At 45.9% G+C, this 16,627-nt stretch overlaps 1 protein-coding gene across 3 annotated transcripts in view; it reads left to right on the top strand.

Annotated features, from left to right (window-relative positions):
• Positions 1–16,627, top strand: part of arid2 (AT rich interactive domain 2 (ARID, RFX-like)) — a 41,297-nt gene that overhangs the window by 22,518 nt on the left and 2,152 nt on the right. For all 3 annotated transcript variants that reach the window (XM_024294638.2, XM_024294640.2, XM_024294641.2), the window contains 16 exons: positions 445–663; positions 744–811; positions 3,184–3,253; positions 3,477–3,724; positions 5,095–5,191; positions 5,264–5,473; positions 5,566–5,721; positions 8,334–8,412; positions 8,497–8,631; positions 8,718–8,917; positions 10,833–13,090; positions 14,322–14,467; positions 14,538–14,676; positions 14,751–14,839; positions 16,015–16,138; positions 16,218–16,309. In XM_024294638.2, coding sequence (XP_024150406.1) covers positions 445–663; positions 744–811; positions 3,184–3,253; positions 3,477–3,724; positions 5,095–5,191; positions 5,264–5,473; positions 5,566–5,721; positions 8,334–8,412; positions 8,497–8,631; positions 8,718–8,917; positions 10,833–13,090; positions 14,322–14,467; positions 14,538–14,676; positions 14,751–14,839; positions 16,015–16,138; positions 16,218–16,309 — 4,330 coding nt within the window. The remainder of the gene's footprint in view (positions 1–444; positions 664–743; positions 812–3,183; positions 3,254–3,476; positions 3,725–5,094; positions 5,192–5,263; positions 5,474–5,565; positions 5,722–8,333; positions 8,413–8,496; positions 8,632–8,717; positions 8,918–10,832; positions 13,091–14,321; positions 14,468–14,537; positions 14,677–14,750; positions 14,840–16,014; positions 16,139–16,217; positions 16,310–16,627) is intronic.

The raw sequence follows: 16,627 nt of genomic DNA, 5'->3' as shown, positions 1-16,627 counted from the left end.
GCCCACACATTCACTCACAGGCGCGCCCATGCACACACAGGTGCGCACACTCACAGCAAGCCTGCATGAAGAAATGTCATCTGTTTTTTTGTCATTTAATCACAGACCGAGACAAACCGACTTTTCTGCATTTATGAACATGTTGACGAGTTTGAATGTTTGTTTTTTTTTTTTTTACTAATTCATGAAGAGTCTTTACATCCTTACAGCTTAAAAGAGAGATCAAAGGTGAATAGTTGTTGGCTGTGTGGGTCAGGGTCTGAAGTGGGTTTAGTTTGGTTGGAGAGGTTCTTGAATGATCTACAAGATCCTCCACATCAGCTCTGAGTTCTGCCGTGTTTTTACGCTCTGTCCTGAAGCAGTGAAACAGAAAACCTCCCCAAAGGGCTGAAACGTCTCCAGTTAAAGTTGCTAACTGTGTTTTTTGTTTGTGCCCCCCCACAGACTATCTCCGCCAAAGCTATGGACTGTCCACAGACTTCGTTCAACCATGCGACTACAACAAACTGGTGCTCTCTCTTCAGTCGGGTCTCCCCAACGAAGTGGACTTTGCCGTCAACGTCTGCACGCTCCTATCCAACGAGAGCAAGCACGTCATGCAGCTGGACAAGGACCCCAAACTGGTCACGCTGCTGCTCGCCCACGCCGGCGTCTTTGACGACTGTACGTCCACAACACCGGGTGTATTTAGGGATTTCTAATGGACGGGTCACGTTACAGCAAACTGCTCTGTTTGTGTGCAGCTTTAGGCAGCTTCTCTGGGGTGTTTGGGAGCGACTGGAAGGAGAAGACGTCCCGGGACTTCATCAGGGTAAAGACTTCTTAACTCCGTCCCACAGACTGGAGGACCTGATTGTTCTGCTTTTCTGTACCTTTAAGAAAAAAAAGTGACCCCCGCCACATCCTCAAAAACTACCCAAAATGTGCACACACCTAGTACACACCTGGAGTTAAAATGAATTTTGGACATAGGAAACCCCCCACCCCTCCAAAACAAAAACAAAAAGTTGACACCACGGCAGGAATATGCTGTCAAGAAAATGAATGTGGCCAAAATCTCTTTTGGAGCTCTGATGAACTACTAAGGAAACCAAACTCGCATGACAGTGATATATATCCAAAGGAAGTTTTGAAACTGTTATGGGATGGTCACATGACCACAGGCTGTTTTTTGGCAAAGTGTGAAACTTTTTATGTCTGTGTCCGAATTCCTTCCCTACTCCCTAAAGTTGAGTCCCCTAGAAATTTCCCAGAAGTCTTTGCAAAAAACTAGTGTACATCGATGCTCACTATATTAGCGAATATAGACAATAATGCATTGCAGTTGAACAATTCTTGCAAAAAAAAGGTGTTTAGATGTGATTTAAAAAAATGTTATTAAACATCCACATTTTCATCATCAGAACACAGTAAAGTCAGAAATATACGCCGTGAAATGTTTGTATTGATTCGATTTTGACTTAGTAAAGATCAGTGACGTCATACCCAGTGTTTATAAATAAAACAAAAGTAAAGTAGAGAGCATGGTGTCTGAAGTGCTTTAAAATCCAGAGCAATAGATCATTTTTTAGTAGTTTTTAAGTAGTTAGGAATTACGGTGGGAATTTGGACATAATTTATGTTTTCCCACAATATGGGGAAAAAACTTTTTTTGGGGTGATCTGCACCACGTTTCAGACAGAAGTTTACAAACACAATGAAACGTAGGACTTCTTACTCTGAGTAAAGAGCGCTAACTTGGGTGTGGTTGATAAAAGTCGATTTGAATTGATCTAACCTTTATCAATCAATAATCAATTCATAAAATATAGAGCGATTTAGCACATAAAGCTAAAGTTAGCTTGATGCTAACATATATTAGAATTTCCCATAGGATGGCTAATGCTGACCTAAACATTACTGACTAAAAGAACATCTTTAAAACTCAGACACAAATTTTCCAAACTTAAGGAAATATTTTTAAAGTAACCATTTGTGGTTCAAAACATTGTTTTTTCCTCATACTGTCTTCTTCTTCTGGAATAAGGTGTAATGCTGTAGTGTGATCTCCACCTAGTGTCCAAACTGAAACGTCCTCCAGGAGAAGCAGAACAATGTTTCCAATGTTAATGATCTGAACATTTTAGTTAGAACTTCTCCTTTAGAGAATCCATGTAACACTGGATGATATTAACAATCTCAGTATTTCACTGATACATTTACAGTATGTGAACTGGATCAGATTAATATCAATATAGTAAAATCATATAGTAGATTATTAATGTATTTATAAACAAATATGTCTAAATGTGTGAACCATGTAAACTGAAAATTGAATTGAGAGGATCAGAAAAATCAATAAGAATTAGAATTGAATTGATCCATTCTCTGGTGAATCGAATCACGTCAACTCTATTAGTCATTGGCGATACCCAGTCGTAGTGCTAACCCCTCCTAGGAATTTAGATCTATCCTAACTCCTCGAGCGTCATGGAGGATAAATGTTGGAGTTAGACGTTGCAGATCATGAAAGGCGTTGGCGCGGTGAGCTCACAAAGTGGCGTTTCCTTGTTGCTTGCATAGTTTTATTATTTAAAATGTTGTGAAAATGTGATTCATGAATCGTTGGGTCAAGCTGAAAGAATCCATATAATTTATGATATGAACATTTTAGGAATGTGGGCGTGGTTAATAAAAATATATAAAAAAAACTCAGTTGCTAAGGAAATTCAAAAGTTTACTTTTGCAGAATTTTCTAACAATGACAGATGCGTTCGTCATGTCCAGACGACCAAAAAGTGAATGGTTGCTATGGGCTAAAACCAATAGAAAAGCCACCATTCTGAAAAAAAGTGTTTTTCCTCAATTTGTCATGTTCAGCTCTAAGCTGAGTGTAGAAACTGCAGCACGAGGCTTCAATTGTTTGAGCCTCTAGATTGCTTCAGAGTGTCTTTGTTTCAATGAATGCAGCAGGAGTTTCATCTGTGGCATCGTGAAGGCTGAAGAATCGTTAAAGACAAACATAACTCAGCACATTCCTCTTCCTGTTAACTGCAACCCAGTGCTCTCATTATAACCTCTGACATCGTTCTAATTGCATCCTGGGAAATGGAGGCTGCATCCTTTGATGAGGAGCAGAGCGTGGCCTCCATGGTAGCTGCAGCTGTCTCCTCCCTCCCACTGACCTCCTCTGCTTCCTTACAGTTCTGGAGGGAGGTGGTGGAGGACACGGAAGTCCGGGAGCTGATCTGGGACAAGAGCGGCCTGACACAAGGTGAGCGTCTGGCTCTGGAGTACACAGGTGTTTGAAGGGCTGTCAGCGGGAAAACACGGCAGTTTCTGAAATAAAAAAAGATATTTTTTTTAAAAATCAGTAAATAATCAAGCAAGTGATTGATAACACTCCAGTTGGTGTTCTGGTGCTCTTGTACGCCGCTGGAAGAGGCCGTCCATCAGTGTCTGTCGGCGGTTCTGAAGGTTCCTCCTCCTCTCTGCAGACGGTACGTGTGGGGAGCGCTGGCACAGCCTCTTCCACCCCCCGCGAAACCAGGGCATCAGCGACATGGAGGCCCAGCGGGTGCTGCAGATTGCCGTCATCCTGCGAAACCTCTCCTTCGAGGAGGCCAACGTCAAGCTGCTGGCGGCCAACCGAACGTGCCTGCGCTTCCTTTTGCTCTGCGCCCACTGTAACCTCATCTCACTAAGACAGCTCGGACTCGACACGCTGGGCAACGTGGCGGCCGAGGTACGACGCTCCGCCTTCTACATCAGAGGCCTCCTTTAGACCACAGACCGCTTTAGTGTTTTCACAGACCGGTGAATGTGTCTGTGACTGTGAAACGCTTTGGGCCCTCGAAGGAGGGTAGAAAGCGCTATACAAGTGTTTACCATTTAAAAAAAGTCGGGCTACATTTATGATTTATTTTTCTCATAAACTTGTGTGTTTTAAAGTCATACATTTTTTACTTTGAATCTTGTAAATTTACGAGAAAACGTAATAAATTTGTGAGGAAAAGACAGAATTTTGCATGAAAAAATAAATAAACTTATGGTATAAAATCATACATTTATGAGAAAAGGGCAAAAATTTGCATGAAACAATTATAAATGTAGGATAAAAAAATCATACATTTACAGCAAAAAAAATCATGATTTTAACAAAGAAAAATAGTGATTTTTTTGGAAAAAAGGCATAAATTTACATGAAATTAAATAATACATTTACAAGAAAAAAATCATAAATTCACGTGAAAAAAGTCATAAATTTATGAGAAAAAAATTACATTTACAAGAAATTAAATTATTAATGTACTAGAAAATAGTAAAACATTTACAAGAAAAAAGTAATGCATTTAAATGAAATTAAATGATAAATTTACAAGAAAAGCGTAATTAATTTATGAGAAAAAAGTCACAAGTTAATGAGATAAAAGTCCTAAATGAACACGAAAAGAACTAAAGTTTTTTTATTAGCTCCATGGTTGAAGATAAAGTTGTGGAGCATCTTGTGAAGATTTATTTCCAGATCGGTGTTAAAAACAAAGAAATTTAGAATCAAATTATTACCAGTGAGGCTGACTTTCGGGGGTTCGGTGTCGGTAATGCAGAGTTTAATATGTAAAATAAAATAAAGAACTCAGGCCGGCATTTTATTCTAGAAGCCCATTCGTCATCTTACGTCATGTGACTTCTCTGTGGAGAAGGACCGGTAAAGGAGAATGAAAACGGCGTCGTATACGTCCCCTTCTCCAGATCAAACATCCCATTTCAACACAAAACAACAAAGAGGAATTCAAATCTGTTACATTAGCAAATGAGCATTGAAAATTCCAAAAACGAGTTATTTTCAGAGGAGATCTGGTCTTTCATGGAGGAAGGAATGACTGGAAGTGGACACCGCTGACTGGATATGGATGACTTCATCAATGCAAGACATCCGTCTATAAATAAAACATGAATAAACCGTCAATCAAACCACGAAGCTTCCAAACATTTGTAACAGCTGACAGGTTGACATCTAAGATGCTTTTTACAGTTTAGTCTGCTGCTGCACACGTACATTTACAATACATACTCCTCTGGGTTTGTAACGGCGGTTTGAACATGTCGCTGCAGCTCCAGCTCGACCCTGTCGACTTTCGGACGACGCACCTGATCTTTCACACCATCACCAAATGCCTGATGTCCAGGGACCGCTTCCTGAAGATGAGGGGTGAGTCTCCTCTGCTCCTCTCCTTCATACTGAACTACAGGAATTGACCCCCGTTCTTCCTCTGTCCCTCAGCCATGGAGATCCTGGGGAACCTCAGCAAAGCGGACGACAACAGCGTGCTGATCTGCGAGTACGTGGACCAGGAGTCGTACAGGGAGGTGATGATGCTCCTCACCCTGCCCGACCTCATGCTCCTCATGGCCTCCTTGGAGGTGCTGTACCTGCTGGCTCAGCTGGGAGAGGTGTCCTGCAGTAAGATCGCCTCCGTCGACCACAGCATAGGTACGACCCAGAACCAGCAGAAGCGGACGGATCCGTTTGTCAAAGCTCGGCTTCATTTTTCTGTTATGCCCCGCCCCCTCTGCCTCGCTCAGACCTGCTGGTGCGGTTAGTCTCTGTGGATCTGCACACATTCGGACCCGACGCGTTGACGGCGGTGCGGTTGATCGAGCATCAGGCCAACGCCGAGCAGGTGTCGGAGGTGCGGCCGCAGCTGGTGGAGCAGGTCCCTGGATCGGCGCCGGCAGCAGGTGAGCCTTTCAGACTGAACCACTCGGACCAACTTCTGAAACTTACAAGGTTTGACCATAGAATTCAACTGTAATAGCCTGATTCAACCTGCAGGGGGCAGCACACAGAGGGGTTTGACTATATTTTCAAGAATTAAACAAGATCATTTTAATTTATCAAAAATGTGTCAATGACCAACAGACAGCACTTTAAAAGCTCCATTTATAAAAGTCAACAGACAAACAAGTTGAGTTATGGTTTGGTTACCCTTTAATGGTCGATAATCCGATTCATAATCAGTATTGGTTGATTTAGCACCATCCGATCAGAACATTCTACCACGCTGTCTGGTCACACGTCTTTGCTAAATTCAAAGTGTTTCCACACATTGGACTGGAGTGATGGTCGATCAGCTGCATCACATGCCTGTTTTTGATCATGTTTACGTTATAGTAAAACAAACCTTCCTATGGTATTTTCCTATATTGATTATGATCAATTTATTTCAGTTTTAAATAATTTTATAATGGTATTAGTTGATTTGATTAATTAACAGCTTGTCTCAATCAGATTGATCTGGTTGGATTGTAGGAATATAAATTGATTCATGAATGTGTTTTACCACTAAACATGAATGATTTTTTTTTCATTGCTGAAAATAAATGGATTAAATGAAAAAGTCTCCTAGAACAGCAGCAACTTTACATTTTTCTTAGATGTGGAAACATTTGACATGGTATCAAACGGAATTTTCTTTTTTTTGACATTTTTATTTATATTGGTTGTTGACTACTAAGATTTTTTCTTGATTAAATGGAAATTATGTTTTATGTTCTTGTTGGTTTGTTCTCATGACAGAGGGCATATAGAAAATAATTTAAGCTTTCTGACTATTTCTTTTCTTCAAATGGTGCCGTTTCAAAAAGCTCTGTTGTAAGTTAGAAGCTGCGATGGGCGGGGCCAAAGTCTGACTGCTCACTCCATTCTGATGAGTAGATCCATGAACGTCTTTGTTTTCCTCATCTGAGCTGGAATCTGGATCCAAACTGAACAAATGGAAAGCTCTGGTATTCATCACCATCTTTTTGTTGCACCGATAACGTTAGCTTGAGGGTGGGAGGGGCTGTAAGCTAGTGTGAGAGCATGTAAGCAAAGGGATCATGGGATATCAGCAGAGGCTAACATGGGTGATGGCAGTGGGACTTTATGGTTTAGACTTGGTTACTGTTTTCAGAGTTTCAGCAGCATTCGCTTTCTGTCACACAGACGTCCCGACATCCTGGTTTCACCTGAAAGGAGATGTTTGCATTTCTTCTTCTGCTGTTAGATTTTCTGCTCAGTTTGGTCATAAACATGAAAGCTGCTCCTGAGGGGGAAGACACGCCTCCTTTACACACTCGCTTTTGAACGGTGGTGGAGTCTTGTTAAACCTGAGAGCGCTTTGTTTAACCCTTTAGCACCTGAGGCGTCGCCGGTAGCTTAAACTCTAAATCTTCAACATGATGTAACTATTCCACCGTTAACATGGTCGACGTCATTCCAGCAGATTCTGAAGGAGAAAAGCGGCATAAGCTCAGAGTTAGCTTAGCTGTTTTTGTCTTTTCCATCCATATTCATAACCCGCTATCCCTTTCGGGGTCACGGTGCCGCTAGAGCCCGATCCGGGTAGTGATGGGTGAAGGCAAGGGTAGATCTGGACTCCCGCCCCGCCTGTCCCGGGAATAAACTGCCTGGCTAAGCCAGGATCCCCCACGCTAACTGGCTGGTGTTGTGCTAAAGTATGTTCCCCCTGCCAAAACGATGCCTGAGACTAGGGAAACAAATTCTGACGGGGGACGTTTCTCGGCAAAACACTGCAGACAGCAGAACAGCAGCAGAGAGATGGGGTTATTTTTTTGGCCACCACTTCCAGGTCCATTTCATCATTTATATACTCTGCTGTTGTCACCTAGTAAAAAAAAAAAAACAAACAAAAAAGCGGCAGGACTTGACTGTTAATACCTTTTTCCCCAGCAGAGCTACAGTGTTGAGATAATTTTCCTGCCATGTTCGATTGATGTTTCAGGACTCGTGTATCAGCCTGTGGCGTTTTTTTGACTGTTAACAGGAGAAATTCATATTCAAGACAAAGAAAAGTCGTAAACGTTAAACTGAATGTTGTTTTTGTATTTTTCTGCAGTTATGCACAACTTTGTATTCATGAATACAAATTTCTCTTAATGAATACAACTTATTCTTTATGAATACGTTTCTTTTTGACAGTTATCTTACCCCATAAAAGCTGTTCATGGATCTATTTGTCTGCAAGTGGATGTATCAGAATGGGACATCACAAATACCATCTTTGTCAGCTCCTGATTCACCACAATTTGAATACAGAAATACTCAGAAATACAATTTTAAATTTAGATTTTCTTCATATTTTTCCTCCATCATCAGAAAAATGCTCCTAGAACTTGTTAAAAACTCAATTTACATTCTAATGGTTCTTCACCTCATGATGGAGTCTTCACTCTGCCGTCAGGGTCTGCTGACCTCTTGTGGAGGAACCAGGAACCTGCACGTTTCAAGAATGGTTTCCTCTAAAAGTTTAGAATAAATGTCCTCTCTGTATGTTCTTGTGTGTCCTCAGTAACGAGGGTCCCAGTCCAGTCCTCCCAGCCTCCTCCTGGTATCGTAGAACTGGATGGAGAGAAGTTCACCCTGCAGTGGTGAGATGCTGTCATGACTTATTTCAGGCCAAAATGCCTTTCCCCTCATGTGTTTCTGTAACCCGGTTTATGTTGCCCTCACAGGCTAAACGCACACTTCGAGACCAACTCTGAGGGTTCTGTGTCTCGGTCAGAAATGTACTCTGAGTACTTATCCACGTGCAGCAAAATGGGACGAAGCAATATCTTGAACTCCACCGGCTTCCTCAAGTGTCTGCGGTCAGTCTCCACCGTCTGCCTTTTTGAATCCGATTCCTTCACTGTGACTTCCTCCTCCATAACCAGACTTATCCTCGCTGCCACAGGACGGTGTTTCCAAACCACACCATGCGGCGGCAGGACGAGGCCAAAGCCGGCAGCCAGGTCCAGATACTGCTGGTGGGGATCCGGCGGAGGAGCATCCCTCTGCCTGTCCAGTTATACTATCAGCAGCAGAACCCAGCAGCTCCTCCTCCTCCAGCGCCTCGACTTGAAGCGCCTGCAGACCCTCAGGCTCCTCCTCCAGGTACTGTTAGGCTGATCACCGAACCGCCACTGATCAGATCTGATATTCAGATCAAAGTTACAGGAAAACAGACTGTTGATGGAAGATGACACAATCTTTGGTCAGATGGTAAACTACATATTTATATAGTTCTTTCTTCATTGCTTTAAAAAGAAGTGAACACCCTCAGTTCAACGTGAGTTCAAGAACATCCCCAGTGTGAATGTGGACGCAGAAACGCCAACCTTTAACCCCCTGGAGCAATGCGGCGTTCACCCTCTTGCCAAAGGACACGTGGGTGGCTAGGCAGGAAACGTAACCAATCAGAGGTCGACCACTCTACCCCTGCACCACAACTACCCGTTTGAACCGCTGTAACTCTCCAGCTGTTTACACACTTCACTTCTGTAAAGTGTTGCTCATCAGTGCAAATCTGCTTTCATAGGTTTGAGAATCAATTCGATTTACCTGAACTGAATGGTGGAAGAGCTGCAGTAGTTTTTAGACGCTCTGTTATTTCCTGTCACCAGCGACGCCTCCAGAAAGAGGAGGATCCTGTGCAGAGATGTTTGGACCTTTAAACAGAACCAAATTCTGTTCTCAGTTTGGATCAGTTTCTGAAACTATCCTTCAATCATTGACACTCTAAAAAGGAGGGGGAACAGTCCAAGTCACTCTGAGTCATTGTTTCTATGGAAACCACTCTCACCAATCAGGAGTGAGCTTGTTGGAAGGCCACATCCCTACCACTGGAAAGTTGGTCAATCAAATGTTTTTCCAGTGACTTTCCAAAGATGTTCTGTGACTAAAAGAGAAAACTGGTTTGAAACTCTAGTCCAGGGTTCTCAAACTCGACTGACCTTGAGGTCACTGAAGGTAGCGGCGGGGTCGTATGGGGTTCCATGCATCCATCCATTTTCCTGACCGCTTCCTCCCTTTCGGGGTAGCGGGGGTGCCGGAGCCTATCCCGGCTACTGATGGGCAAAGGCGGGGTACACCCTGGACAGGTCTCCAGTCTGTCTCAGGGCCTCAATCACACACACATTCACTCTCACATTCACACCTAGGGGCAATTTAGAGTCACCAATTAACCTATGAAGCATGTTTTTGGACGGTGGGAGGAAGCCGGAGTCCCCGGTGAAAACCCACGCATGCACGGGGAGAACATGCAAACTCCACACAGAAAGGTCCCAGCCGGGATTTGAACCGGGGCCTTCTCGCTGTGAGGCAAGAGCGCTAACCACTGCACCACCGTGCAGCCCCGTACGGGGTTCCATTTGTGCCAAAAATATGTTTTTGTGTCCACTGTCTATATCTTTGGTCAATTGTCTATGTCTACTGAACGAGTTTATTGAACATTTGTCCATGTCTATGTACTACTAAGGAATATCTTCTGTGAAACAACAGGGGCTAACAACACTAGCAACTGTTGCTAAGGACTTTTCTGACGACCAGATCCAACGACAATAGCAAATGCAAAGTTTCAAGCATAAAGCTGAAACATCACAAACCAAATACAAAGCTATCATCAAGGAAGCGTGGACATGCAGAAGACATCGCTTAGTAGACATTGAACTTTCATATTAAGGCGGGGCCACAAAATATCAACTTAGGGACAGCGAAATATCAACTTGGGGACCCAAAAATATCCACTTGGGGACTGTAAAATATTGACTTTGGGGCTGCAAAATGTCCACTTGGGGGCCGTGAAATATCGACTTTGGTGCCACAAATGGCCCGCGGGCCGACAGTTTAGGACCCCTTCTCTAGAAGAGTTTCTCTGTTGGTCTGAAAGTTTTGTTTGAATTTTTACTGACATAAATCATGACGACAAAAGCTCTTTGTTGCTATGGAAACATTTACATTTTTTAAATTGTTTTTATTGTCCCAAAACTGGAAGTTTCTCCTTTAATATGAACTTTCTTTGTGTCTTAAGGTTTACTTCCCCCTCACGCTAACCCCGGACCGCAGTTTGTCCGGGCCCCGGGCCCCACCCCCAACTCCAGCACGCCTTCTTCTGTTTTCAATGCACATGAACCCCCCCATCAGACTGTTGTCCGGCAGCCCCTGCCTGCTCCCCAGCAGTTAACACCAAACCCTCTGGCAGCTCAGCAGCAAGGAGCCCCGGCGGTCCAGATCCCAACCTCTCCCCCCGCCACCCAGAACCACAGCCCCCAGAACCCCCCTCCCTCCAACGCACAGCAGCAGCACTCCCCCATGCTACCCACCGGGACGCCGGTCACACTGTTCCAGCCGGTCCCCCACGGCCACATCCTCACCGCCAAGGTTCAGAGTGTGTGCCCGCCCATCCCCCAGCACCCACCGGTGCTTCAGGCCCCGCCTCCCTCTGGACTGCAGGGCGGGGCCCCTCAGGGCGACGCTCAGAGTGCCGCAACAGCACCCTCCTCTTCCAACCCGGTTCCCAACAACCAGGGGTCACGGGTCACGTTTCAGAACATTGCTCCCAAACCAGCACCAAACCAGTCGGGGGGGGCAGCGGTTCCCCTGGCCGCTTCCAGCCCGCAGCAGAGCGTGGTGATCGTTGGCCCGAACCCCCAGCAGAACACAGCCTACCCCCCCGCCATACACCAGATCGTCCTCGCCAACCCCTCCACCCTGCCCGCCCCCCAGACCATCCAGATAGGCCAGCCAGGACCTCCCTCTGGCCCCCCCAACACCCAGGTTCAGGTTAATCAGACTTTGGGCCACGCACTGTCTGCCAAACGACAGCAGCAGCCCCCCCTCCAGATGATCTCCCCGACGCCCCCCTCTCAGCCTACCTCCACCGAGTCCAGCTTGATCAAACAGCTGCTTCTTCCAAAGCGGGGGCCCTCCACGCCGGGAGGAAAGCTCATCCTCCCCGCTCCGCAGGTGCCCCTCCCCAACAACACCATCGCGTCAAACCCACAGGTCATCTACCAGAACCCCCCTCCTGCGCCCCATCAGCTCAACGTCCAGCTGGTCCCGGGCCAGCTCCCCGGCGCCGGCTCCCCCGCCCTGCAGACAGTTCAGCTGCTGCCGGGTCAGCTCATCTCCACCAGCAGCCCCGGGGGGGCCGCCATCATTCAGGGTCCCGCCGCCGGACAGGTCACCTTCACCGTGGTCCCCAACACTGGCTTCACCGCCTCCACCGCCACCGTCAGCCAGGGGGCGCTGGTTCCCGGCGTCTCCCCGTCATTCCCCGCCGGACCACCCCCCCATCACGCCCCAGCAGGCGCGCCTCCCCCGCCCCCGCTGCAGGCCCCCCTCAGAGGAGACAAAATCATCTGTCAGAAGGAGGAGGAGGCCAAGGACGCGACGGGGCTGCACGTCCACGAGCGGAAGATCGAGGTGATGGAGAACTCCTCCCTGGCAGAAGGGGACGCCTCCAACGGCAGAACCAGCAACGGCGACCTGGGGGGCGGAGCCAAACTGCTAAATGGTCAGAAGAGCGGCGAGTCCGATCTACCTCCATATCACTCAGGGAACAGCCAGGGGGCGCTCAACGGCCCGGCCACAGAGGGCCACCCCCCCAATGGGAAGCAGGCCCCGTCTCCAGGCCTAAGCGCCCCCCAGGAGGGAAACTCTGACCCCAAAAAGACCCTGGTCAACGGGGTGTGTGACTTTCCCCGGGGCGACGGTGGGGGCAACTTCAGCAAAAACATTCCAAATCACGTTGCTTCCAAACAGTACTTAGGGAATGGGGAGGTGGCCCCCTCCGAGAGGAGTCCCAGCTCAGACACGCGCCTCCCCAGCCCTCCTCCTCCCCCCCAGCAGGACACTGCCAAACCCCCGCAGGTGGAGCGCCTGGCCAACGGCCCCCAGGCGGCGGCGAGCCTCCGGCCGTCCTCGGACCTCTGTAACGGGCCTTTGGGGCCGGGCCACGCCTCGCCTGTGCTGAGACAACAGCTGCTGCCCAACTCCTCCCCCAACGCCGCCCTTACCTGCCCCCCTCCCGCAAACGGGCTGGCCTCGGAGGCCCGGGGCCTGAAGAGGCCTCTGGACGGCGAGGACCGCAGCGCCGCCTCGCCCTCGGGAATCCCCAACAAGGTGGGGGTGAGAATCATCACCATCAGCGACCCCAACAACGCCGGCAGCAGCGCCACCATGGTGGCCGTCCCCGCTGGAGCCGACCCAAGCACAGTAGCCAAAGTAGCAATAGAGAACGCCACCCATCAGAGGAACTGCTCGCCCACGCAGGCAGCCGTCACGCCGGTGAGTCGCCGTGGAAACGCCCGCCATGGTCTTCACTTCTGAATCTGTCTGAATGCTTTTGGACATTTTCTAAACTTTATAAACTTTTAACAAACACGCTTTTATGTCTCAATGCAAACAAAGTTCTTATTCATAATCAGTACAAACAATCCCAAACTGACACGTCAGAAATAACCAAAACCTGTCGAAACATTTTGATATGTTACTTCTGGACATTTTTTTACACATTTCTGCTCTGTCATTTTAAAACTAGAACATCTGAAAACATGGATTTCCTGTGTGGAAACGTCTGAACACAGAACAGAGAATAATGACTTAAAACTTTATTTGAAATGGTTGATCAAATTAAAGACCATTAATGAGAGGTAGAGGTTCAACGGTGTTCATGAAAACCTGCTGAGAATGTTTGCTCTGGAGCCAGAATTTAAAAGGGTAACCAAACTCTAAATCAACTCTTTTTGTCTGTTTTTCTCCATAAATGGGGCTTTAAATAAAAGTGCTGTCTGTTGATCATTGATGAATTTTTGACTAATTAAAATGAACTTGTTTAAGTCTTGAAAATATAGTCAAAACCCAGCACATTTCGGCTGTGGGCGGAGTCAGCCTCCAACTTCCCTGTTTGGCGACCCTTTAAACACTGGAATTTGTGTTTTCCTTTAATAAAAAAAAGACACTGATTTGTATTTATACTATCGTTACTACTATGGTAAACTTAAACGAACTGTTGTTCATTTTGCATCAATAAAACACAAACATTATTAAAATTGCCTTTTTTCACCTTTTGAACAAAGAAATATTCAGAAATGTCCTCCAACATCAGAAAAATGCTGCAAAAACATAGAATTTGATTTATGATAACAAAATATTCACAAGTTGAACAATAATTCTGAACATGTCAGTATTGATTTGTCTTAAAACTGGATTATTTTTGGACTGTTTTCACATGTATTGATGTGAACTGAACAAAAGAAATCTCATTTAAAATGACAGAAAAGCTGGTTTTCTCGTTTATTTTCTGCCTCTGTATCAGCCAGTTGGCTGCAAATATTGTTTGGAGGTAAAGAAGGCGGGGTCAGTTAAGACCATGTGACCCTCGCTGATACCCACCTCCCACAGAAACGCCGCTGAGAGAACAACTCGCGCCCGCAGACGGCCCGGGTTACATCTCAGCCGACACGTTCTGTCCTCAACAAATGACCTAAAATCATTTTCTCTTCCTGCCCCCTTGCAGCCCGCCGTTACCCCGCCTCTGCCCCCCACCCCCCAGCCCGCAGCAGCAGGAGACAGCAGTCCACAGCCCACGGCACAGCCGCCCCCCACAGAGCAGAGCCGGAAACCGGGGCAGAACTTTAAGTGTCTGTGGCACTCCTGTAAACGGTACGATCCCCTTCTATCCCACCGCCCACCTGTTGAGGGGGGCTCTGTTGACGTTCTCCTCTCGGTTCAGGTGGTTCGAAACGCCGTCGCAGGTCTTTTACCACGCAGCCACACAGCACGGGGGCAAAGACGTGTACGGCGGCCAGTGTCTGTGGGAGGGCTGCGACCCCTTTCCTCGCCAGAGATTGTCCTTCATCACACATTTACAGGTGAATTCCACAGCCTACAGCTGGTCTTTAGCACGGAAGCGATGCGGTCGCTCACGAAAGCTCTGCTCTTTCAGGATAAACACTGTTCTCGAGAGGCTCTGCTGGCCGCACTGAAGCTGGAGGAGCAGCAGGCGCAGCAGAGCCCCAACCACGGCTCCTCCCAGTATGTACCTCCTTCCTCTGCTTCACAGAAAACGTCTTTAGATTTGAAGAAATGTGTTTTCAACCCTCTAACACCTGAGGTGTCAGCGGTGACGGCTAAATAACAAACTTTTTAACCATTTACGCAATCATTGTAATTCCAGAGGATTCTGAGTGAGAGAAAAGCGGCTAAGCTAGAGGGGTCAAACTCAATCGTACAAGGGGCCAAAATCCAAACACACCTAAGGTCGCGGGCTGAACAGGATAAACATTTATTGAACACTCTGAAACTACATTTTTAAAACTTTATAACTGAAACTTTCTAACATAATAATGAACTAGAAATATAGCATTACCTGTGATAATGTTAGTGTGAATGCTGTAAGCTGAATTTTGCCGCTGAAGATGCTGGAATTGATAGATAAAAAACTCTGAAGATGATGGCTTAAAACGCTGAAGTTTACAGCTGAAAACACTGAAGCTGGTAGATGAAATTACTGAAGTTAATAGCCAAGTAAAATATTAGCTAAATGCCAAATTAACCTAAAAAAAAAACTTTGGTTAGCCAAAACAGCTAGCACGTAGCTGAAAATAATGCTAAAATTGAACATTTTCTAAAAAACGGAAAAAAGACTAAATTAGCCCAAATACCTGGCATGTAGCTGAAGTATTTGCTTGACTCCAAAATAGCCTTAAAAACTAAAAAACAAAAAAACAAAAAAAAAGCCTAAAGTAGCCAAAACAGTTAGCATGTAGATGACATGTTAGCTAAACTCTAAAACAGCCTAAAAACAAACAAAAAAAACCTTAATCAGCCAGTACAGCTAGCATGTAGCTGAAATACAAATTAGCTTAAATCTTGGTAAATGCTGAAATATTCTAAAGGCTAGCAGAATGCTCATTTTTAAAACTTTAAAATTGTATATTTTTAACATAATTATTAATATTATTCCAGAATAAATCAATTTTAACCTTGAATACCGGTAACTTTCGATATTTTACTTCGGTTCATTAATAACAAAGAAAGTAAAATGATCTGGATAGAATTACCCAGAGGGCCGGATCCGGCCCCCGGGCCTTGACTTTGACACGTGAGGTGAAGGAAACATAAGAGTTAGACTAGTCGAAAGTATGTCAACACAGGAGCTGCAGCTCCAGCCTTAAAGCGTTAGCTGACTGACATGTGTTTCTGTGAAGGACGCCCCCGGTGGCTGGCAGCACCGTGGCACAAAGGGCGCCCAAAGCAATCATCAATCACCCCAGCGCCGCCCTCATGGCGCTGCGCAGAGGCTCTCGAAACCTGGTCTTCAGGGACTTCACTGTGAGTACGGCACACTGCAGTTTTGGTGGTCGCTCTAACCCCTCTCTCCTCTAAACTGTCTTTGTCCCCCGCCCCCCAGGATGAGAAGGAGGGACCAGTGACGAAACACATTCGACTAACTGCTGCCTTAACGTTAAAGAACATTGCAAAGCACTCTGACTGCGGTCGAAAGTGAGTATGGGAGCAAGTCGAGGATACACAACTTTCAGTCTTGAGAACAGCACACACAAACTTCACAACAGTTCTGTTGGCTCGGTTCAAACGGGCAGGAAAAGCTAATGATTTCCCCCTTTTAGCTTCATTCTGTGGCTGCACCAGAATAAACGCCTGAACTCAAACTGACCAGGACATTTACAGAAGCACAAAAGAGAAAACATATAAACACTTCCTCTCCTCACTACACCTCATTCATCTGACAGACACTTTTACAACTTGTGGTTTCACACTCAGATTTGTGTTGGGAACTTTTTTCACATTATTGTTATTATA

Source organism: Oryzias melastigma, linkage group LG23 (genome assembly GCF_002922805.2).
Source record: "Oryzias melastigma strain HK-1 linkage group LG23, ASM292280v2, whole genome shotgun sequence".
Taxonomy (NCBI): domain Eukaryota; kingdom Metazoa; phylum Chordata; class Actinopteri; order Beloniformes; family Adrianichthyidae; genus Oryzias; species Oryzias melastigma.
Note: the sequence above shows the minus strand (reverse complement) of the source record. Positions and strands in the feature narration are given on the sequence as shown.